Raw genomic sequence first — 25480 nt, forward strand, 5'->3', positions numbered from 1 at the left:
AAAAAAGTGAAACACCCTGTATATCTTACTTTTCTTTTATACTTTTTTTAATAAACACTTTTGTATATTTTTATATATATACTTTTTTTACTTTCTTAGGTTTCCCTTTTTTTTTTCTTTTGACATTGTATACATGCAATTGTATATTTTTTAATTTTTAATTGTGTTTTATTTATTTATTGATACTTTTGACCACATACAATTATTGATTTGTATAAGTTTGTATATTTGTTTTACTAGTTTTATTTTATTTTTGTCTTTACTGTAGTTATCAGCTTTGTCTACAAATTGTAAAATTTTTTGACAATAAAGCGATTGATTGATTGATTTTTTCTTAACCAATTATTTTTTGCAAAAAAACGTTTTTCTTTAACCCTACCCTTGCCCCCCCCACCCACCCCACACACCTTACCAGGAAGAAATTGTTTTCAAAAATCAATGTTTTCCGAAATAATACGCATGAATAACAACTGGTTTCGATGTTAATATGTAATTTAATAACACAGTTTGTTTATTTAAATTTTATATAATTATATGTATCTATATTATTAAATATTAATACAAAAACAGTGTTACTAGATTGGATATTATGAACGAAAAACAGTGATTTCTCAATAGAATTTTTTACCGAATAAACGTTTGGGGTGCGTGGGGGGGGGCTAATGGATGTGTTGACGAAAAAACAATATTTTTGCAGGAAATATATGCTCAGTATTTAACTTAATAACAGTTTATTTAAATTTGACATAATTTTATATATAGGTAACTATTTAGTATAAAAACAGCGTTATTAGCTTGGATAATATGGACAAAAAAAAACGTGATTTTTCAGAAGAATTTCATCAAATATTTGAGATGTAGTAATCGAGTTTAAAAACTAGGTAAGTAAATCTCGCGACAATTTTTTTAAGTGTTGAAAATTTTCTCCCCTTAGAACATTGAAAGGCCTTTCAATGTTCTAAGTTTCTCCCTTTTGTAAACAGAATCCTATATGATATACGTATATTCTACAGTTTAATATTCCTTAACCCTATACGGTTGATAAATATACCAAAACAAAAAAATCGCTGAATAAATATATATTTAATATAAATATATATAATAAATATTTATTTAATCGTTGAATAAATATAGATGTGCTGCTTGGTTATCATAGTTTAAGAATTAAATTAGTTCCCAATTCAAACATTTATTCATAAATTTAAAATAGTTTCCGAACTATTTCCTGGATCAGGTCCCACTAAACCACTAAAATTTGAATACACTATTCACGTTTGTAATTTACTGCACCTCGATATTTTTTCCAAATATTCCAGCATTAAAATTACCCCCTTTTGGGGTATTTTGGGTTTGTTAGCCACAAAAAGAGCTCATTCTAATTCCCTAATTGAAAAGCCGAGTGTTCTCATGTTTAAAAAATGCAATTTCGCTCGTAGAATAATGAAATTTTTCGGTTATTTAGACGCGTATAGACACGGTCGAATGTACAGGCGTTCACATAACCTAATTTGGTTAATGAGAGGTCCCTTGATGATACGGATAATAGGGAAACAATGTTGGCAAGGGAGAGGGATGTAGGTATATAAAAAAAAAACATGTTTGAAAAAATTATGTTTATTTAGTATAAATAATTTATAATAAAAGTCTTACTATGTTGTTATTTCTTCGCTTTAGTTGGGTCGTTGCTGGTTAGCAGAATGCACTTTTGCCTATATGTAGAGAAAAAGAATATATCACCAATAAGAAAATTAATTTTTTGGCATATTTTGGGATAAGGATAACAGACGCTAGACTAGTTGGGAATAAGGATTTGCTAAATAAAGAATTAACAGTGGAATTTTTGTAAAATCCAGCAGGGTTTTTAGGATTAGGATCTGCATGTATACAAAGGGTTATGTATGAATAGGGTAAAAATATGTTCAAAAAAATTTTTTTTTTAAATATTCCAGGAGTTTGTAGACGGATTCTCAAAGATGGATTTCATGTATAAATCACTTTTTTGAATCAAAAATTTAATTAGCTAAAGCAGTTTTGAGCAAAAGATTATTTCTTCAAAAAAAATCAAACTTTTAGTACTGGAAAGTTAAGAAATAAGTTAAGAAAGTCTAAAAGTTGAACTCCTATAAAAAATATATTTTTGTGAAAAGACCCTTTCTTGTGTCATACTTTGCAGTGATTTTTTTATAAATTAAAAAAAAACAATTTTGAATTCATTGAAAAATTCAGAAAAATTAAAATTTTACCCAAAATAATTTAAAAAATATTCCAGGCATTGTTGTAAGAAACTTCATCAAAATTTAAAGCAATTCTTAACGAAGAATTTCAAATATGAATAATTTTTGTAGCTCAATATTTTTTCGAGCTAAGCTCACATTCATGAAGCATTGACTTTAAAAAGGCAAAAACTTTTTTAAGGTTTTAAAAATATACTATAAATACAAAAAAGTAGTCAATTTTTCTCAAAGAGACCTCTTAATAATAAAAATTCAGATATTGGAGGGACACAAAGTCAATGGTCTCAGATTATGTTTATTTTAGAAAAAAACTATTACACGTGTTTCGCCCTAAGGCACCATCAGATTGGTAAAGCTATTCATTTAACATCTATCAAAAAATCACAAAACTTCTCAGTTTTGAAACCGGATTTAATGTGAACGTCAGCAATATTTTTTATGTATTTATTTTTTGTTTTAATTTAAATGTTTGTGATGTTAAACGAATGGCTTTACCGATCTGATTTTTAATATACTATACTAGAATTTTTGGGTAACACTTCAAAGACTTTTCGTACAATTTTTAGAAGATTGTAGACAGATTTTGAATGTAAAGAATTGCTTAGGTGTATTTTTTTTTATAATAAGCACTTGTCTAATAACTCAATTCCCAACGAATAATTTCATATCTAAAAACAGTCGTAGCTCAATAAAACAAGAATAAAATAGTGTGATAAAAAGTTCCTTTTAAACGATACTCAAAGAATTTTTATTTTAGCCGGTACTTGTAAATGTAGTTGGTAAATACTATATTTGAGCATATTTTTGATTATTATTCCAATATACTTTATATTTTTTTATTTCCCCGTTTTAGGAAAGTAAAATTATACTTCCAGTCAATTCCCAAACGCTGTATGTTATTCTGAAACTGAATTTCTTTATGTCCACCATATGACATAGAACTCGATATGTGTAGAATTGCCATTGCTAGAGGTGTGCTTATTAGATTGATTAAAGAGTCTGAATTGTATATTACATGATTGTTGACTTTAAAATTTCCAGACTAAAAAATTCGGACTTTAGGATGCAGATACTTTCGTGAAGAAAAAGTACCAACAAAAATTAAATAAATCACTTTAGAGGTATAAAATTACTATTACACTTCATAGCTATATGCTTGTAATGCATCATGCATTCGATTTTACTAATAGCACTATTGGGAACTGATGGCACTAGTCACACGGATGGGTACTATTGACAAGAATCAATAGTACCTTTCAGTTCTATTCCACTAGTTCTTATAAGAAAAATCCATTAGGAAAAGTTTGTTTTTTTCCTGGAACCTTCATACGTATATTTTTGACAGCGTGTTACTAAATTTTGAAAAAAAATTAACTTCTACTCATAATAATTCAGAAACTATGCGAGGTATTTTATGAGATTTTCGCACAAAACTAAAGCAATTCCTAGGGAATGCTTTCACATAATTATAAAGGATTCTTGTCCTTTACAAGTTACAAGCTCATTTATAAGGAAGCGACGAGATAATTGGAGTTTTAAGTAATTTTGGTGAAAAAATCCTTTTAGATGATACGCAAACGCTTTTTTTTTTGTTTAAGTTTTAATTTCTATTTTATTTTTTAAGCACACTCTATACTTGAAGTTGATTGATTGAACAGATTGTTTGCTGAATGAGGTTCGGAGCCTTTTCCTGAGCTACTTTTGAATTCAGTCAGTTTTTTTCTTTCGAACTTATTTGAAAATATTAATTTAATTATTTTCGGGCTTTGGTTGCTTAATATCCATCAAGAAAAACAGCTATATTCTTAAAAAAAAAATGAAAAAGAAAGTTTGTTCATGATAATTGATAAATTATTCGAAGCATTTTTTTGAGATTCTTACCCAAATTGACAACAATTGTTAGTGAACAATTTCATATATAAAGGAATTTTGCAGTTTATGACCTATCCAATTTAGGGCAATTTTTTTTACTGCTTATCCACGATTATTTAAAAACTATTTCAGGCATTTTTATGAAATATTTACCCAAAATAATGAATATTTTCATATACACAGTAGTGGAAAAATGTAGAGCAACATTTAATTAGTTGCTAAAATAAAATATTAGATGATGACTTTTAGCATAAAATTTCTGTAGATAAAAACATATGGTACTTATAAATGGTTTGCCAATAAAAACTGTTTTACCAAGGGACACAAAAAAGAATACTTCAGAGTGGAAAAAAGTAAAGCAACATTTTTGAAATATTTCTCAAATCATGCAAAATATTTTACTTAGTGTCAGTTTAAACTGATAAGTTGACGGTATTTGGCTGCTTAAGATGCCTCGCGGTAAACATTTATCTCTCGATATTAAAAATAGAATTGTTGATTTATACAAAAGTGGTCAAAAGCAGATTGCTATTGCAAAGACATTTAGGTTACATAGATCTATCGTGTCTCGTATAATTAAGCAGTTTCATATAAATAGCGATTTATCTGTTAAGAAAGTCAGGGAGACGTAGAAAAGCCACTCCATATACCGATAAACAAATTATCAAAATTGCTAAAAATGAGCCTTTTCTGGGATCCACGAAGAGCTTGGAGTAAACGTGACTTCGAGGATGGTGAGAAATAGACTATTAGAAGCCAAGTTATTTGCCAGAAGACCTGCCAAAAAAAAATAGACGTTCCCGTTTAAGTTTTGCCAAAACGCATCTACATTATACAGAGCATGATTGGAAAAAGGTAATCTGGAGCGATGAATCCAAGTTTTGTTTGTTCAAAAGTAATGGAATTGTTTATGTTAGACGCCCTGTCAATGAAAGACTCAACCCCAAGTATACCTGTCCAACAGTGAAACATGGTGGTGGAGCAGTAATGGTTTGGGGATGCTTTTCGGGCTATGGTATGGGCCCCCCGTATAAAATAGAAGGTATAATGGACCGGTTTCAATATAGGGACATATTAGAGAGCCAAATATATAATATAATATTTTTCAGCCATTTAAGTTCCTAAATATCTCAAATTTTGTCAAAATCACTTTAAGAGACCATCTAAAGTAGAAAATACTTATTTAGTTACTCGTATAAATAAAAGTAACAAAAAAAGTATTATTATAGGAAATTTTCAAACGATCAGCATTATTCTCTAAACATTTATAAAACCGTTTTCTGGTGGATCCCTCTTCTAATTTAGCTTTCATTTAGCCGTTCAAAATAGGTAATAACTCGCTGACGCACTGTTTACTGGTGTCGTGTACACCCTTTTCTTTATATTACCCCATAAATAAAAATCAAGGAGTGTCAGATCTGGCGATCTCGCCGGCCAATCCCGTGATCCCTTACGTCTAAATCATCTATCAACAAACCTATTATACAGTTCTCTTGTTACACTGTCTCGACAGTGCTACAAGGCTCCGTCAAGTTGAAACCAATCAGAAATTAGTTACACATTTTAAAATTTGGCAGAATTTAGTGATTTATCATAAATTAAAAATTTTACTTGATTATCTTTTATAAGGCAAAATACATTGAAACTAAAATTCTTCCTGAAAACCCTCAAGAAAAATTCGATTGAATATAAATAGCCTCATTAAAACTTCATTTTAGTACTTAATATTTAACTGTCCATTTTTTTCAAATATTATTATGATGTTGCCATTTTTTTATATAAGCGGCAACGCTGGAGCGCTGAAAATATTTTAGAGCATTGTCTGTGTGTCTGGATTTCTTAATTTATAATTGGAGTAGACATGCAGCGGTTCTTGAAGCATGAGGTATTCACTCAACTGCATTCGGTTATTTGTGCACAACCTATTTACCTGAAATTTACAGTAAAAACTGGCGGTTCTTACTCATATCTTTTTCTACCTAGCAGTTGACGATATGCTGAAATTCATATGTATTTATTTAATTCTCGGACATACTCAGCTACAGAATTATCAATTCTAAACGGTATGATTCATACTTCCCTATACTTATGGGGTTTCAGAGAAAAAAATAATTTTGTGTATTTTTGGATAAAAACCAGGGGATTAATAATTATTAATTTTTCAGCCATTTAAGTTCCTAAAAAGCTCAAATTTTGTCAAAATCACTTTAAGAGACCATCTAAACTAGAAAATATTTCTTTAGTTACTCGTATACGTAAAAGTAACAAAAAAAAAGTATTACTATAGGAAATTTTCGAAACGAGCAGCATTATTCTCTAAACATTAATAAAACCGTTTTCTGGTGGATCCCTCTTCTAATTTAGCTTTCATCTAGCTGTTCAAAATAGGTAATAACTCGCTGACGCACTGTTTACTGGTGTCGTGTACACCCTTTCCTTTACATTACCCGATAAATAAAAATCAATGAGTGTCAGATCTGGCGATCTCGCCGGCCAATCTCGTGATCCCTTACGTCTAAATCATCTATCAACAAACTTATTATACAGTTCTCTTGTTACACTGCCTCCTTTAAGAATTCAAGGGTCGAATTCTATAAAATTGCGTTAAAACATCGAATCAAAGCCAACCCCCCCTGGATTGAATAGAAGATCCAAGATGTGGCAAAACGAGGGCTGTACTGACTCGAAACAACGGAAAGAGGCCGTAGTGACTCTTCAGCTGCCCATGGTCGGCTGTACTGGCTTAACCGTTTTACTGGTACAGTTGTGGCGGGCATTGCGGGTACAACATACAATATCTGTCTTTTCGTATCGTTATTTTGTTCACCGTATCTTTTTGTTTATTTAGTCATTTTTTTTGTTTGTTTTTTGTTTTGTTTGTCTACTACTGATTGGCCTGTCGCCTATAAAAGAGAAACATCAAGATAAGAATTTAAAAAAAAAACATATATATACGACAAAAAACAACGAAAATTATGTGTTTTTGGAAAGCCTTTATTATCTATAAACTTACATTTAAAGAGAGGGGAGAGGGTGAGTCCGGTTTTATTACAGAGTATGGAGGTGGCGGCGCTTGCGCGTGACCCAAACGGCCGGACCCAGACAGTACTAAACTAATAACATCAAAAAAATATAGGTTATGTCATATTATGATGGTACTATATCACTAAAAAAGCGTTAATGGTTTTTTTTAAATATCAATCTACATATTTTGGTTATTCAAGACTAATATTAACGTTTTTTTTTGAAGAAATATATCTGGTAATTAAATGAAGTAAAAAATTGTCCATTTTGACGACAACAAACTGGATATTATCGGCAAATAAACGTCGAATATTCTCTATACCAAAAAAAAATAAAATTATGGGAGATACGAACGGATATTTAGGAGCGAGATCGGCTACGGCTCCTGGATTTTTTGTCGTCCGGGCTCCTGGATCGGGACCGTCTGTCCTTCGATTTCGATCTGGAGTCGCGCTTATTGGTGCGGGAACGTGAACGGGATCTGGACACCGACTTATCCTGGAAGATTAAATAACTTTTCAAATTCAAATACGTTTTATTTGCCCAACATTAAATTATACAATAATTTTTATTTTGATAGTATTTACAATGACACATGTCCCTCGATTATGAACCCTCAACCGTACCCGCACAAGGTACAGTTTTAAAAATATACAAAAACTATAGTTACAGAAAAATTAACTTTCACAACTATCTACAGTGCCGGCCAAAACTGGAGAAATTTTCAATTTATTTTCTAATCTTATAATTTATTCAATATTGTTGAACGACTATGTATTAAAAATGTTTATCTTAGCCCCAGCAATAAATATATACAAAAAATTAGTAGAAGTGTTCTTTTTTAAGAAGCATGGTATTATGCGATATGAAAACATATGCACGTGGAAGAGTAATAGAACAGAGATAAAATTAGACTCTCACAAAGTTTAAATTTTTTTTATTTTCTCATAGGTATTTTTTAATTTTGAAAAGGGCCCTTAACCGTAACTATGCAGCCTTAATTTTAATTTTAACATGTGAAGTAAGAGATATAGATTTGTCAAGAATCATCCCAAGGCTTTTTGCTTTCGTTACTATTGGAATGGGTACATTATTTAAAGTAATAAGCAGCGTATTTTAACTTAATACTGTTTGTTATTTGTAGTTTTGCTAGTAATAACTTATGGTTTATTGTATCAAAGGCCTTACTAAAATCCAATAAGGCCATAGAAGTAGAATAAATTTGGTCTTCATTGATTCTTATCATTTAAAATGTTTGTTAAGGCTGTAAGATACGAACATTTTTTATAAAACCAGATTGGGAGGTGATGATTATTATATTTAATTGAGCAAATTGCTATGTTTCGTTACAAATCACAAAAAGTTTTTTAAAAACCTTGGATAATGCAAGCAAAATACTTATGGGTCTAAGATCCCCAAACTCTTTTGGTCCTGGTACTTTTGCAATATGCTTAATGATTGTCTTTTTTCATATCGTAGACATTTTTTGTTATAATATACATTTATTTATAATGTATTAGCAGGTACGAACAAAACGGCAAGCACAACTTAATATCCTTAATGGACAAACCATCCATAACTTTTGCATTGGATTTTAAAGTAAAGCCACAGCCATCTTTACTCTAGCCGCGAACATCGCAAGGGAACACCGCGAACCGCTTATGCTTCCGGATCGATTTAATAGCCGTATTTAACGGGACTCGGCAATGATTTTAAGTTTTTTTACTAACAGAAATGCCCGTTTTGTTGAAAGCATTATGCTATTCATTGGTATGATTTTTTAACTTTATTTTCATAATATTAAGATTATATCCCAATTTATACAACAAAAAAAATATTTACCTCTGGATGTTTACTTATTATTGATCAAATATTTTTTTTTGGCTTTTTTCGAATAATAATTCTACATATGGTAAATAAATGGTGGATACAAAGTGTTAAATTGTAAATTAACATGCAAAGCCTGAATTATTACATATTATACAGTGTGGTACATAATAAATGTGAAACAATGATTGTTTTAAATTGAAAGTTAAGTATCATCAAAAATGTCGTCAAAAACACTTACAGAAATAAGTACATATCATGAAAGCTAATACAGTTTGAGCTAGTGAAGTATCATTTGCAGCTACACCAATTAGACTCTTCCCTCGATAATCCAATCTTTTGGAAATATATATTTCAATTAATAGATCAAGATCTTTTTGACGATATTCCTCTCGCCGTTAGAGGACGAATGATATTTCAACATGACGGCTGTCCAGCTCATTTTCTGATTGGTAGGTCAGGTCCAATAGCTTGGCCAGCACGAAGCCCTGACTTAACCCCGCTTGATTATAGCATATGGGGTCAAATGAAAGCACTGGTTTATGCAACCCCAATAATTACCCGGGAAGAACTTATCCAAAGAATAACCAACGCTGCCCAGCAGCAGGAATACCATAACAACTAGAACAACAAAGACTGAAATGAGAAGGCGCTGCCGAGCCTGTATTCGCAATAGAGGCTCTCATTTTGAACAAGATTTGTGAAGGTAAATACTGATAAATGTGTTACTTTACAATTTATAATAAAAATACAAAACCATGTCACCTAACTTTTAAGTATTTGTATCCTGTGAGCTAGCTTAGATAATAAGAAAGTTTTACGTAAATTTTGAAGAATGTAGCATAATTTTTTTTCAAAAAATATCCACTAGAAAGTGTAGTATTTTATTTAAGAAAAAAAAAATTACACTTTGCATCGAGAATTTACCTATGGTTACAACTATTTGCGGGACTTTTGCCATTACAAACGTAACACTATTGTGTTGAGCATGTATTTTGCCTAAAAAGTTAAAAAAATATACAGCGGATTTTCTGGAAACTGCCTTTTAAACCACTAAGGTCTACATTTTGAAGAAAAACAGAAAAAATTAAATATGTCGAAAACTATCAACTTTTGCATAATACATATTAGGGTTCAATTTACTTCTTACCCCCTCCCCTATCACATCTCCAAAGGAATGTATCGAATTACCAGTAACCCTGTATAACTGAAGTTAAAAATATATATCATTAGTATTTACTATCTATAATTTGTAACAAAAACGTGGAAATATGTAATTTTGTTGCCCTATTATATAAGTGTTCACCTTCACATATCATTTTTTTTTAATTTCAATTTTGTGTCAAAATCAAATTGATTGCCACCTTTATCAGCAACTCTATCTTAATTTAAAATGCATTTTTAATAATTATTGATTTCCTAATTATCCAAGCTTTATTTCAACAATAAAAAATTGCAACATCTAACTAAAAAGTAAATAAAAAAATCACCTACATCTATGTCTATATTGTGACATTAATGAAACAGAATGATCAAAAACCATGTATCCTACACATGTTGCCATTACAGGCGAAATCAGTAAATTTCCATATCTGAAATTTTAAATCGTAATTAGAGATTTCTTACCTTAAATCTTTTTTCAGGTGAACCAGAGGCGCTCCTGGACCTGGACCTTTTACTGGACTGTCTCTTGGTTGGGGATCTGCTCGTGCTGCGATCCTTGGACTCGTGTCGGGATTGGGAACGACGCGACCTGGACCGATCTCTCGACTTTGAACGGGATCTCTTCTCCTTTTTCGGAACCGGGGAACGGGATGATTTCGACCTGAAAGACACCAAATAAAAGAAAGCGTTTATATAAATAAATAAATAAATAATGACTCTTATTTAATACAAAAATTTACATAATGAATAAATGTTCCTATAGAATTATTACTACTTCTGTTTTATGTCAGTTTAAGTGTGGCTCAAGTCTAGCTTAAAGCTACTCAACTGAACCAGACAAAAAAACTATCAGAAAAAAGATAGAGCAACAAAGAACATTGAACATATATCTTTATAATAATTACTAGAAGTATTATCTCAATAAAAATCAAATTTTAAATAACGTTATCCATAAGATTTCTCCCAACTTGACTGATTTTATCTTATTTAATCAATGATTGTTTATTCAGAAACATTTGTGTTTGAGTAGGACCTTCTACTCCTTCCCACAAGTTCTCAAATGGATTAAGGTCGAGGGATTGTGCCGGCCACTCCAAAACTCGAACGTTGTTTTCTCGATACCACTGTCGCAAAGAAGCATGACGTTTTCCATTATATACTTAAAAACAAATCGATCCATGGTTGCATTATTAAAGTGTATATGAGAGTTGGCCTCTTTCCACAAGAAACAACCCTATAAAAAACCACTGCCTTTATCATGTTTAATTGCCGGTGTAACGTAATTAGGATGAAACCTGCTGTTTCAGCTATAATTTTAGGTGCGGAGTATTTGCGCTCCATAATGTTGTTTTTCTTGATCTTCTCGAACGTCATAATTAATTCAGCACAAGAATATTCAGAATTAAAAAATATATATTTTACAATAAACTATTTTTTCTTTACTTTCACTGAAAACCTTGAATCATTTGAATAAATTGTTGTTGAATAATTAATTGTTAACTTGTGCTTTACTTTTGACGCAATCCTAATTAACGTTTAAAACTTTATGCCAAAATGGTATTATATGCCTTAATCATCAAAAGCGTTGTCGCCGATGGCAGCAGCCTAATTTGATATCTTACATTAAGTATTATTAACTAATTCGGGATTTTAATATTAATTTTATGAAAATATTGCCCTACTTTTGTCGGTTAGTGTATCTATTAGCTAAATTAAAGAAGAAATATATAATTTACCTAATATAAAAATAAAATAATTCCATATGTTCGTTTGCCACTGTGCATAAACTTCATAAATTCTAATAATCTTTAAGTTAAAGTAATCTCTCAACTGTTTTGACATTTCTAATACTAACAATGTGAATGACATTTCGAAATACTATACGCTCTTTTAATCAATTGGGAGTCGATTAATTAATTAAGCATCTTTTATAATAAACAATGTTTACTATAAAAGAAAAAACATCTTTTATAATAAAGGAAAAAATGCATATTTCTACGATCACTCATCTTTAACTACCCTTATATAAATAAATGTGGAATATGATCAAATTTGCGCAAACCACCGATAAACCTCAAGCAAGCATTCTGTATCCTGTATACGATTTTTGCTCTCTAAATCTCAAGAAAAAGCATAAACATAGTCACAATATGTAAAATAAAGAACACACGAGTCTCACCTAATTTTTTTCGAGGAATTTACTTAATATGTGCCTATTAGTGTATATGATTAGTTAAAGTTTCTTACTTTCTAAACACTTACCGTGATCTTGCCCTTTTTCTACTGTCGGCGCTGGAACTTCTGCTCTTCGACCTCGAACGGGACCGGGATCTGGACCGTCTACTGTTGCCGCTACTTTTGTCTTCTACCAATCGAATTCTACGTCCGTTTAGTACGGCATCGTCAAACTTCCGGATGGCGTTTTTCATATCGTCATAACTGGCGAACTCTACGATACCTAAAAAGACAATTTTATGCACACATTAATTCATACAAAGATTTATCGTTCATCATTCAAGAAGGCATACAAAAAGGGGGTTACAGAAGTATCTTTTAAAAAAGTCACTTTCACTAAAATTAGATAGTCATCATTTTGAAATTTTTACTTTTTATTTTTCTTAAGTATAATGTATTATAATAGTGGGTTGAAAATAGATCATATCTATTGCATGTTGTACCTGAAAAGTCATAACTGTAAAAACCAGCGTGAATTAGTTACTGTTACATACAAAAAATTAATCAAACAAAAAAATTACAAGACAATATTAGCAATGTCAATTTGTTATCGCCTACTGTGAAATATAATTTTTTAACTTTAAAAACAATCCGCATTTTCAATATTATAATTTTTTTATAAAAATGAGAAGGTTTAGGTATAGGAAGACCTTAATGAATAAAAAAAAAATTCATTGTCACTATTTATCGGTGATATAAAACAGAGGGTGTTCCATTTTAATTAAGCAACTTATTGCCTTGTTAAAACTATAATAATTTAATCCAAATTTTTGAACACCTTGTATAAAATAGGAACTTTTATACGAAAGAAATTTAAAATTTAATAGTTTAGTGCAGATATGGTAGAAAAAAGAGAAAACATGTAAAGGAATTTTTTATTGAAATTGTCTCAGTATTTTCACAAAGCACAAAATATTTTGAAAACTTTAACGTATAGACTGGGTAAACCTTAATAAAACCTACTCTTATTTAAGATGTAGAATCCAAAAACCAAATAATATACAAGGTCTTCTATTAAAAAAAAACATAACTTTTATAATTGTTTATGCACTTTTAAAAGATACTTCTGGAACCCCAATTTTTCAAATGATTTTTACCCTATAGTTTAGCCATAATATTCTGTGTCGTGAATAACCCCGTGTACAGAAAACTATTCCTTTAAGACCGCACTTACCCTCATTTTTATATTTTTTATGTGCATCAGCAAATGTGACTTCTCCGGCTGGCCTCAAAAAATCCTTTAAATCTTGCCAAGACACTCCCGAAGATAAATTCTCCACAAAGAGTCTATAGTTGGTCCTGACGGGTGGACCTTGTCTGGGTCTACCGTGGTCTCTATCCCTGCTGGAGAACCATTCTTGGTCGCGACCCCTTGGACGTCCCCGCGCCATTTCTACACTAACACGGACCCCGTGGAGTTTTTTACCATGGAGTTCGTAGACTGCGTCCTCGGCATCACGGTAATCATCGAACTCTACGAATCCATATCTTCTAGATGAACGGGAAATCGTTAAAGAATGTGGAAATGGGGTTTGGGCAAAGGTGAATGCAATTTTGTTTTATAGAGGTGTAAGTTCTGGGGTCAAAATAACTTTTGATGATATACACATATGAATGTCCTAGACACAGCCCTGTCCAAGCTACAACCATCTTATAAATAGATATGACATTCTGCCTTTTTTCTTGATAATCAAACAATCAATCAATTATGCTCTATTTTAATGTATACTCCTATTTACAAAGCTGTATTAAAAAAAATGAAATAAGAGTACAAAAAACATTAATTAGTAGTTTTCATGTATAACAAAATAACAACAAATATAAGTTTACAAGAGGGTTAACAATACTTGCAGTTTACAATGCTTCATGATAAAATTCCTCAAGAGAATAAAAGGCCTTGCTTAACAGTACTTTCTTGACCTATTTATAAAAAAGTCTCTCACTATCTAAATTTTTTATTTCCAGAAGCAGATGGTCAAATATTTTTATTCCCTCATATATGATTGCTCAAGGAAGTTTTCAAAAAAAAAAATCCTTTATTAATTTAACTGTATAACAATTAAAGTGTTAATATATTGCTTACATTCCCTTTTAAAGCAATTTACATTATTACAGCTCTTTACATAATCAGGCAACTCATTGTATTATTTTAAACCTTTAAAATATAAACTACTTTGGCCTGCACCAGTATTTACCCTGTCTACGTAAAAATTATCTTTTAATCTTGTATTTTATTGATGAATGTCACTAACAAACTTACAGTTTTCTACTAAATGACTTGGAACTAACTGGTGTAATATTTTATGAATAAATATCAAGAAAAATTCTTAACGCCCTATTTTGTTTTTTTTGTAGTAAATCGATTTCGGAGTTATTCATTAAAAATAAAAAGAGTTAAACAAAAGATGAGGTCTTGTATACAGTTAATTTGGACCACACACTTAAATTTATTGACAGATGACCTAAAAGATTGATTTTTTTTGCTATTTTGTGTTATGTAGTTAAATGAATTAAAGATTTTCATCAATTAAACAACCTAAGTATTTAAACTTGTTGAAATATTCTATAACTTGATCGCTAATTAACACATCATGTATTATGTTTATATTAGTATATTTATTTTTTATAATCATAGATTTTGTCTTTTGAATGTTAAGCTGTAGACGATTGTTGTTTAACAACTGATATTTGCTTTTAAGTTCAATATTTAAAGTTTCTATTATTAATGGCATTGTTCTGCTATTTAGTGATCCTTTGTATTTTTTGTAAACCATATTTGCAGTCATTAAAATAAAAAGTGAAGTTAAAGTCAATATTCCTTGGCAAATAAACAGTGCCCCCTAGACCCAACCCCACACAAGCATTGCAAAGCCTGTTTTTGAAAAACAAAAACGGACTGAATGAAATGTCTGCATGCAAAACCCCAAAATTGTATTCTATACCTTAAGTGGGACTCTATTAAGGCAAAATACACTTCCCTTGAAACATTATGTCCCAAATTTATTTTTGCAAGTTATGACCATCAAACATCAACCTACTATCAACCACCAATCACAAAAACTTATAAGTTTGTTTGCTACTTAATGGGACATTATCTACAAACTATGTCAGTTACAGTACATTTAAAGTTTATTGTATTATATATGTATAAAACACCAAAATCAGAAATCAAAATTCTTCAAAGATCTTGCACCGCATATCAAGTGCCTTCATTCTCAACTTACTGAAATTAATACCTTCAAATGCCTGGAATGGAATTGAAAATTCCAAAGTCCTGAAATGTTTCAGAACATTTTTTCAACAATGTTGACGACCTAAACCATGATTTAATCAAAGGTTTGTCTTATAATACTGAATATAGAATATGGAACTGATATCAGCCTCTTACAGAAAGATCTTGATGGCCTTTCTCTGTGGTGCCAAAATAATTTGTTGAATTTGAATATAAATAAATGCTTCCAAATTTCATATCATAGGAAAAAAAGTAGGATACCATCATTTTACACAATTAACGGCCAGAAACTTCAATTAAAGGATGTTGCTAATGATTTAGGAATACTGTTTGACACGAAATTAAACTTCTGCATTCATATAGACCAAATAGTAGTAAAAGCTAATAGAATGTTGGGTTTTACGCTTAGAAATTGTGAGGGGTTATCATTGCAAGCTGTCAAATCTGTATATGTGGAATTGGTACGATCACAGCTTGAGTATGGCTCAATTATCTGGACTCCCCAGTATAATGTCTATAAGTCATTACTGGAGAGTGTGCAAAACACATTTTTAAGATATTATAACTACATGTTTAATTTGGATCTTATTGCTAATCATGATTATACCAAAATATTGAATTATGTTAAAGTTTTTTCTTTGGATAAAAGAAGAACAATGTTTGACATCTGTTTTATCTATAAGTTGTTGAATGGTATTATATCCTGTCCGGATTTACTTTCCCAAGTTAAATTTTCTATTCCTCAGAGAACACTTAGACAAAATAATTTATTTCATATTGGGTTCCATAGAACCATTTAAAACTCTTTTTTGGTGAGATCTCTAGATTTTTTGGATCGGGAGGAGAGGCTAGATGTTTTTGGCAATTCATATGGGTCTTTTAAGGGTAGTTTAATGAAAATTTTGAATACTTAGTATTGTTCAATTAATATTTTTAATTAATATGTTGTTTGATGGGTAAACCAAGTGAGAATTTATGTTCCTAATCTATTAGTTAATACAAAGATATTTTTTTTTTGTTTATTTACTTTAGAGTCTTTTTTTTTAGTTAAGTACTAAAATAAAAAAAAAAAAAATATTAATGTCTTTCGAGTACTATAGTAATAATAATAGTGTTAGTAACAGTTTCCCAATTTTTGTATATAAAAAAATATAAACTATAGTTCTATAATAAAGCCATATGACAAAAAGAGTGAATATATTCTGAAAGGTGTACAAAAACAGTCAATATCTTTACAGTGGTTATTGGCTAGTTAGTCAACACAATCCAGTTAATGTGGTATTTAACTAAGAGCAATTTGGGATCACAACTGAGTCTTTAAGAGACATTAAGAGTGACAATATTCAGAACAATATAATCCATTGGTAACAATTTTATACAAACTGGACAGATTGGGTATAACATGACAATTTTTCAAAGAATTCTGGTTAGATGTTGTAAGTGTAAATGATTCAGGAATTGCTATGAATAACTTTTTAGTAAGATATCTACAAATAATGAAAGAGTCTCAAACAAAATATTTTGTTCCCAAAAATAATCTAAAAAAGGTTAAAAAATGGCACTGTTCTGGGCCCCATTCTTTTCTTAGTTTACATTAATTCCATGTTAAAAATAAATATAGATGGAATATCAATTTCATATGTCGATGATACTGTATTAATTTTCAGTGGAAATACTTGGCCAGAGACTCAACAAAAAGCAATTAATGGGTTCAGGGTAATTAAAAGCTGGCTCTGTGTGAATAAATTGTCCTTAAATCTTACTAAGACTAATTATATAGCCTTTTCATTAACTGAAGCTAATAGACTCCATTCTCAACTATATTAGTAGATAATGGTCAAATTAATATAGTTTCAAAAACCAAATATCTTGGGATAGTAATTGATAAGTACCTAAAATGGGGTCCTCATATTGATTATGTGTTACGAATAGGATCAGAAATCTGCTACATGAATTTTTTCTTCTCAGAGATATATTTAACAAAAAACTTTTACAAACAATTTATAAAAATCTGATAGAAGCTGTAATTCGTTATGGCATATTAGTATGGAGTGGGTTGTACAACATTTATTTAAATAAGCATAACATAATCCAAAAATCGATTCTAAAAATAATGTATAAAAAGCCTAGGAGATACCCATCCCACTTACTTTTTTTAAATTTACGTTAAATAAAAAAAATATCCTTGTTACAAACTTATACAAGCCTCCTTCTACGAATACATCTAGGTTTCTTGATTTTTTTGAGGACATGTTAAGTGTCTCTGTACCATATTATGATAGTGTAATTCTTTTTGGTGACTTTAATATAGACTTATTAAAACAAACTACAATTACTCAAAAATTTAAAAATACGTTAGAAACGTTTAATCTTTCTCAGAAAATAATGGATCCAACTAGAATAAATATTTCCTCAAATACATCTACCCTTTTGGATCTAATAATAATTAGTGATAACCTTGAATACATGAATGCCAAATCTGTATACATGCCAGAGAGTGTAACTGATCATAACCTAACATATATAGAGCTAAATATTCCTAAATATCAAGCATACAAAAAAGTTATAAAATATCGTGACTATGCAAAAACTAATACCATAGCTTTTAAAAATGAGGCAGAACAACTCCCGTGGCATGATATATATTATACTTATAATATTAGTGAAAAAATTGCAATACTAAAAAATAATATTACTTACTTAATTAATAAATATGCACCTTTTAAAACTAAAATATTACAAGAAAAACCTTTTACTCCCTGGATCACGAGCAATATAAAATTTTTAATGAAACTTAGAGATAAGGCACGTCACAAATATTTAAAACAGAAAACTCCTGGGAATTTAAATTACTACAGACAGCTTCGAAATTTCACTAAACATGCCATAAGTAGACAGAAAGCGGCATATTTCAAACAATTTTCCTTAAAAAAAGGTAAAGATTTTTGGAATACCGCTAAAAAACTTAATTTTACAAAAACTAAAACCAATCCTTTACCAGAAACACTAAATAATGCAGTTGACCTAAACTCATTTTTTTCTATCTCCGTGGCTTTTACAAAATCAACCTCAAATGAAAAAATTGACTTCTACAAAAATAATAAACTAAATGTTAATCAGGAAGAGTTTTATATCAATTTAATTGATGAGGAAAAAACTGCGAATATTATAAAAAACATTGGAAGTAATGCAATGGGAGTTGATGAAATTTGTATTAAAGATTTAAATATATGTCTTCCTTATTGTTTAGAGGCTTTAGTTAATATTATTAATAGTTGTATTTTGCAGAAAATTTATCCTAGTGAATGGAAACAAGCTATTCTTATTCCTTTACCTAAAATTTCCTCCCCTGAAGAATTTAAAGACATAAGACCAATAAGCATTTTACCAGTTATATCAAAAATATTAGAACGTCACATTTATAATGAACTCTCTAAATATTTATATAAGTTTAAAATAATTCCTGATTGTCAGTCGGGATTTCGAAAATCTTTTAGTACTACAACAAGTCTCATAAGCCTTATTAATGATATTAGAATTAAAGAAGACAAAAAACAGATAACTTGCTTAACCCTACTTGATTTTAGTAAAGCATTCGACACCATTGATCATAAATTACTATTAGCTAAATTACACTATTTTGGGTTGTCTACAAATGCCATTATATTTTTCCAATCTTATCTTGAGGGTCGGTCTCACTGCGTTCGGGTAATCAAAAAGTCAAATTATGAGTTCTCCAACTTCTTGCCTCTTACCATGGGTGTTCCACAAGGATCCATATTAGGACCGTTACTGTTTTCTCTCTATGTGGCTGATATGGAAAAGTGTCTTCAAAATTCAAAACTCCAACAGTATGCTGACGATTCCCAGGTATATATTTGCCTTCAAAAATAAAATATTGGCTGTGTGATACACTAGTTCTTTCATTACTTGACTATGGGGATATTGTATACGGCGATTCTTTAACTAAATACTTAGCGAACAAAATACAAAAACTTCAGAATAGTTGCATGAGATATTCATTTAATATTGCCTCTAGAAACCGCATAACTCCATATTTAAATTCTAATTTAATTCTGAATATGAGCAATAGAAGGAAAGTCCATATGTTTAATTTAATTTATAAAATAATGAAAACCGGACAGCCTGCAAATTTAAGAAATTTATTTTTTAATCAAGATATTCCTTATAATACAAGAAATCCCCATTTGCTTAGAATTCCTTTACATAGAACAGCAACCTTTAAAAAATCTTTTTTATATATGGGCATTCGGATGTGGAATGAACTACCTATTTATATAAAGGAATGTTCGCCTAAAAAAATTTATTATAAACTTAAAAAAATATCTCTTAAACACGCAAATTATGGTAACCTAATGTGACCGTATTTTATAAAATGGTATTTTTGTTTTAATTAATGTTCTGCACACCTGATCTTGCTAATTGCAAATATTGACATTAAAATTAAATTCTCACTTGCCTGTTATCTACCCTTCGTGCTCGCCCCTATACCGTTCTCGCTCGTCTTTGGATTCTTTTATTTTTTTTTTTTTTTTCTTTTTGCCCAGCTTCTTAGCCACTCGCTAGTTCATTGTAAAATACATATATTGTCCCTTTTGATTTTGGTATGGACCTTATTGTAAATACATAATATTACGTTTTTTAGAAAATAGTTTATTTAGGAACACGGGTTGTACAGCACATGTACAAGTAATCTATGTACTTGCATGTGTATCGGTTTTTTTTTAATAAAAATCGCGTTGCACTCCGATTACCAAACAAATTGTTGTAATTTTGAATTATTTGTATATTCATGGAATTTAGTTTCGTATATTCTGTAATAATGTTTAATAATTTTGAATGGTAATAAAAGTTTTTTTTTTTTTTTTTTTTTTTTTTTTTTTTTTTTTTCACTGAAGAAATTCAAAATGTAAGATGTATTTATATTCACACAGTTTCCATGTATATCCGCAAAAATCAAAATAAATTAATATATATCAATCATATGCATAACACATGTGGTAGAGCAGATCAATTAATTGAAATACCTTTAAGTCGAAACAACATCAATTTCAAATTTATTACTTGGCTTGGGCCAAAAATTTACAACATTTTACCAAAGCAAATTAAAGACATAACACACATAACCTTATTTAAGAGAAAAGTAAAATAATACATCTATCAGTATTATGAAGAAAAATTTAAAAGTATGCTAAATTAAATTAAGATGCAATGAATGTATAATGTAAATTGATATTATGTGAACTAATTTAAAATTTATATAAATTTTTTTTTTAATATTGTTAACTATAATAAATTATTTATTTTGTTTTTAGCACACACAGGTGTTTGTACACCTAGGTGCTACTAAGAAATTTGTTATTTTTTTACCACAGCATTTATATTATAAAACAAATTATGTATTAATTAAATGATAATAAACTTGGAAGGATTACAGGGTGTACTGTATCCTCCTCCTCCTCCTCCTTAAATGTCTTCTATAGATAGGCCAAGTTTAAAGGCAACAAGGAATCTAGGGTATTTTCGTTGAATTTTGTCCAATAATTCAATATATGTATATTTTGATGACCAAACTGGACTAGCATATTCTAGTAAAGGAGCCATAAAGGGCCCAAAAATATTTAATGTTATTTAAAATTCTTTAAACTTCAACTAATAAAACCCAATAGCTTTATAGCTTTTCTGTGAAATTATGTTATCTAATAATTTTGACACTACTGACATTTTTAAAATTGGATGGTAATTTTTAATATCATACTTAACACCATTTTTATAGAAGAGTAGATAAAACACATTGACAATTTTTAAAAAACAATTAATGAGACTATTCTAAGGCATTTGATATGTTGAAGCATGAAATGTTGTGATCCAAACTCTTATTAGATTTAAGGATGTTGCATGCACTTTTTAGTAGCTACTGACTACCTAAGAAATAGGAAGCAAAAAATACAGGTGGCTATACACTGGACCCTCAATTATATTTATAATATAGATAAGACATAGTGTTTCATTGTTATCAACCTGTTGATCCTCTCACTGCTGTAACACCTCTATATTAAAGATTAATGTCCTGAAATTACTATTTTTTTGTTCCAAAAATTAATGCAGTACACTTTAGGATAGTTATACTTTTGAATTTCTCAAAATGCACCAAGAACCTTGGCCTAGATATATAGATACATATTTAAGAAAAACCATATTTTGACTTCCAGAACATGCCCTTAAAAAATTTAGAATACTATATATATTTTACTTCTTTATAACTGACTCTAGAAGAGTGATTATCACTGGTTCCAGAGCTTAGGTTTTACCGAATTTAGGTATATAAATAATTTAAAAAAATATATTAAATTTCAAATAAATTAAACAGTTGTCTGTAACTCATATAGGAGTAATTTAAGAATGCATTTTTGTTGTTCCTTGTTGTCTGAAGCAAACTAATAAAAATTGTAATCTATTTTCTTTCCATTAGATAAGTAAACCCTGTTACCTATAAATTCTAAGAAAAACCAATTATTTTTCTTAATGGCATTTTACAACTAAACTATATGGGCTTATGTACTAAATATTTTAAATTATTAGGATTTGAAGAATTTGGGTTAAGAATCAAGAAGAGAACAATGGTAAGGGTATTATTGTAATATGGCTGTACACTACCTACTGAATGAAAATGAATAGATAAAATCCCTATTAAAATTATCTCATAAGAATGTTGCACTGTAATGATTTTTTGGAGGTTTTTATGGTAACCAGGTAAAAATCATTATGATAGAATATGTTTAAAATGTGTGCTATAGATTTGTCTACAAATTGAGAAAATTTGATTGTTTGAGAAAATATAAAAAAATTTTCTCATGAATGTGCATAATCATTTTTTAATAACAAATTATTTAATGAATTAAGAATAAATTATTATTAAAATAATAAACAAAATACAGGACAGATGTGTTAACTTATTATATATAAGTGACCTCTGCATTATTATAAGGTATGCAATTTTGGTTAGTTAAGGTTTGTACAAGGGTACAAGACATATTTATTAGATACACTAGAGCATTGAAAATTTCACGATTATCTTAAATTCATTTAAGAATACCTGGAAAATTCTTTATAAAATGAAAATTTTAGATATCCATGGAACTCAATGCTTACACATATTATGAGTCTTTCTCATACTGAATTCCTGAAAAACTCCAAGAATTCTATGAAATATTCTGGATAGTTCTTATCCATAATGTAAATTCTAGTCTTACGACATGTACTTAAAATATCTAAAATTTCTGAAAAAAATCTATGGAATTTCTACTTGAAAGACTTTTTCATGTTTTCACAGTAACTAAAATTCCCTTCAAAAATTCTGTCGAATATTCTGGTTGCTTCATTTCCAAAATAAAAATTCCTGAAATGGGTGGAATAAGCATTTATGAGGTATTGTGTTGGCATATTTTAATAAAATATTTGTTAGGATTTACTGCTTGCCATGGCATATTTTTTATAAGTGTTCGAGATGGCACTTTTTGGTATTTTTTAGGATGAGTTGGCTGAGTGCAATAATTGCCGGAAGGCTAAGCTTTGCCAATTGCACAGTTCTAGTGCATTATGTAATTATATATCTATAGGTATGTATTTGCATTGTGTGTACAAAATACCTGAATAAAGATTGTTTTTTAAATTCACCTGTGAATGTATCATACATCTTAATCCCCTAATTAAGAAATTTCAATTTTGAGAAAATAACATTTTGTGGAAGAAACTTTAGAAAAAATTACAAACATGTTTAATTAATCAAAAGGCGTTCAATAATATTTCAATAGTTTTTTTTACCAGTTTGCAGATTTATTATGACAAAATAAAGCAATTCTCAGTATATTTTATACAAAATTGTGTTGGTATAAAATTGTAATATATTATAAAATGGTGTTAATACAATACTCAAAATATGTTGTTACCACATAATTGTCTAAGTTCATGCTTTTGCCTTGGAATGTGAAGGATAAATCAATTATAAATATCTTGATGCCATTACAAAACAAAGAAACCATGTTAGCACCTAAGTACTTATGAGTTAAATGATTACCACTCTGCTAATGAGCCTTACTTCAGGTATAATTTAGGCAATACATTTACAACACATGATTTACAATAAATTTATGAGGATTTCCTGAACTAAAAGATATGAGCCAGTGGTAAGTATTAAAGTATAAGCCATAAGGCTATTTACAAATACAAAGATTAGTATACTAAAAATAATTTTTTTATTAAGAAAATAAAAGGGGTCATGTAAGGTTATGGTGTTGTTGACAATCTGGATCTACATGTAACTTTTCGAGCATTTGACAGAAAGTTTTTGATACACTGAAAATGTGTTGATGATATGTTACTATGACCCCTCGCCTTTACAGAGTTATTCATTTAAACCCTGCAAACTATTATAAACTAATCAAGAATGATTTATGTCTTCCCAACAAAGCCCTAGAGCATTCAAATATTAAAAAACAAGCTTAAGACATGTGAGAAATCAGGCAAAATAGCAGTTACTATGCTACAAATGAATTTTTTGGTCTGCTGCCTCATACTCTGATGAGAAGCGCCAGCAACAGTAAGTAGGTAGTAGTGCTTATGACAATTATTAATATCTGCATGTGGCATTTCAAACATTTGACAAACCTAGATAAATTGATGTGAATTTAACCCCATCGAAGCTGGTATGTTACTATGACACCTCGCCTTTGCAGAGTTATTCATTTAAACTCTAAGAACTATCATAAACTAATCAAGAATGATTTATTTAATCTCAATACAGCCCTAGAGCATTAAAACATAAAAAACAAGCCTAAAACATGTATAGAATCAAGCAAAACAACAGTTTCAAAAGTATGCGGCATGCAAACGAAAATCTTACCCATTCTTAATCAAAACGTCCCGGATCCTACCGAAACCCCTGAAAAAACTTTCCAGGTCCCTCTCGCGGGTTTCATACGGGATTCCACCGACGTACACGCGCGAACCCATTTGGAAAACTTGAAAATAAAACTGAAGAAAACCGCTTTACCGCCAACCTCTTTCAGAGGTTATCTTGTGCAAATAACTGACGATTCTCGACCTAGATTGGGATTTATATAGTGTGGAAAATTCAGGTAGTCAATTCGTTTACTTACGTTAGGGTAAACGTCCCGCAGAGGGTTGAAATGCAATAAAAATTATGAAAATTAGGGATTTTCTACCTGATACACGAGACAGATGCAAAAAAGGACGCGGTCAAACAAACATTTACAATGACGCTAGTGACATTTGACGTTTGGGCAGTGTTGCCAGATTGGTTGGACTCTCTCTCTCACTAGAGGGCCTCCTATTTACCAATAAACTATAGTGGGATGCATAAATTGTATAATACTTTCGGTTTTTAACTTTTTTTAACTTTCGTGTTTACATTTTCTGTTTCTATTGCATGGTTCCCTCATCTTGCGTCTACGTCGCGTCGCTCTACAAAAACTTTTCCCTTGCATAATTCGGTACCTGAGTACTATATCCGTCCTTCTCGCTCCAAGGAAATTTATTAACAGCGACAAGGACGCAACATATAAAAACAACGCGCTAAAAAGAGAGGTACCGCTAATTTTTTTAGCTAGTTATGTTACCGATAAAATTTTAGTTTCTCAAAAGGATTATAAAACTTACATAAAAATGTTTATATTTTTTATATATCATAACTATATTTATCCCACGAAAAATCCCACAAAAAACCCTAAATTTAGTGGTAAAACCTCTAATGACGTTTAAGGTTGCCAAGTTGTGCCTAACTGGAAAACATTTTTTTTTTTGGGAAATGTTTCATATTTTCCTAATCTGTAACGTAGTTTAGTTTCTTATC

General features: G+C 30.0%; 1 protein-coding gene across 5 annotated transcripts; it reads right to left on the reverse strand.

Moving 5' to 3' along the window:
* Window positions 1–1598: 1598 nt before the first annotated feature.
* Window positions 1599–24898, reverse strand: LOC126734141 (serine/arginine-rich splicing factor 5-like). 5 transcript variants are annotated; one of them, XR_007659992.1, is made up of 8 exons: window positions 24768–24898; window positions 24512–24712; window positions 13531–13847; window positions 12384–12579; window positions 10584–10782; window positions 7485–7628; window positions 7120–7219; window positions 2510–7009 (listed from the first exon to the last, which is right to left on the reverse strand). XR_007659992.1 is itself a non-coding variant. In XM_050437671.1 (7 exons), exons 2-6 carry the CDS (start codon window positions 24619–24621, stop codon window positions 7491–7493), a joined length of 960 nt encoding a protein of 319 aa, XP_050293628.1. In that variant the 5' UTR covers window positions 24622–24712; window positions 24768–24898; the 3' UTR covers window positions 1599–1709; window positions 7485–7490. The 5 variants fall into 5 exon arrangements, 4 of the variants coding, with proteins under 4 accessions (XP_050293628.1, XP_050293627.1, XP_050293626.1 ...); XM_050437671.1 differs by lacking the exons at window positions 2510–7009; window positions 7120–7219 and adding an exon at window positions 1599–1709; XM_050437670.1 differs by lacking the exon at window positions 2510–7009 and having other exon boundaries at window positions 7085–7219.
* Window positions 24899–25480: the final 582 nt, after the last annotated feature.

Source organism: Anthonomus grandis, chromosome 3, assembly GCF_022605725.1.
Source record: "Anthonomus grandis grandis chromosome 3, icAntGran1.3, whole genome shotgun sequence".
Classification (NCBI taxonomy): domain Eukaryota; kingdom Metazoa; phylum Arthropoda; class Insecta; order Coleoptera; family Curculionidae; genus Anthonomus; species Anthonomus grandis.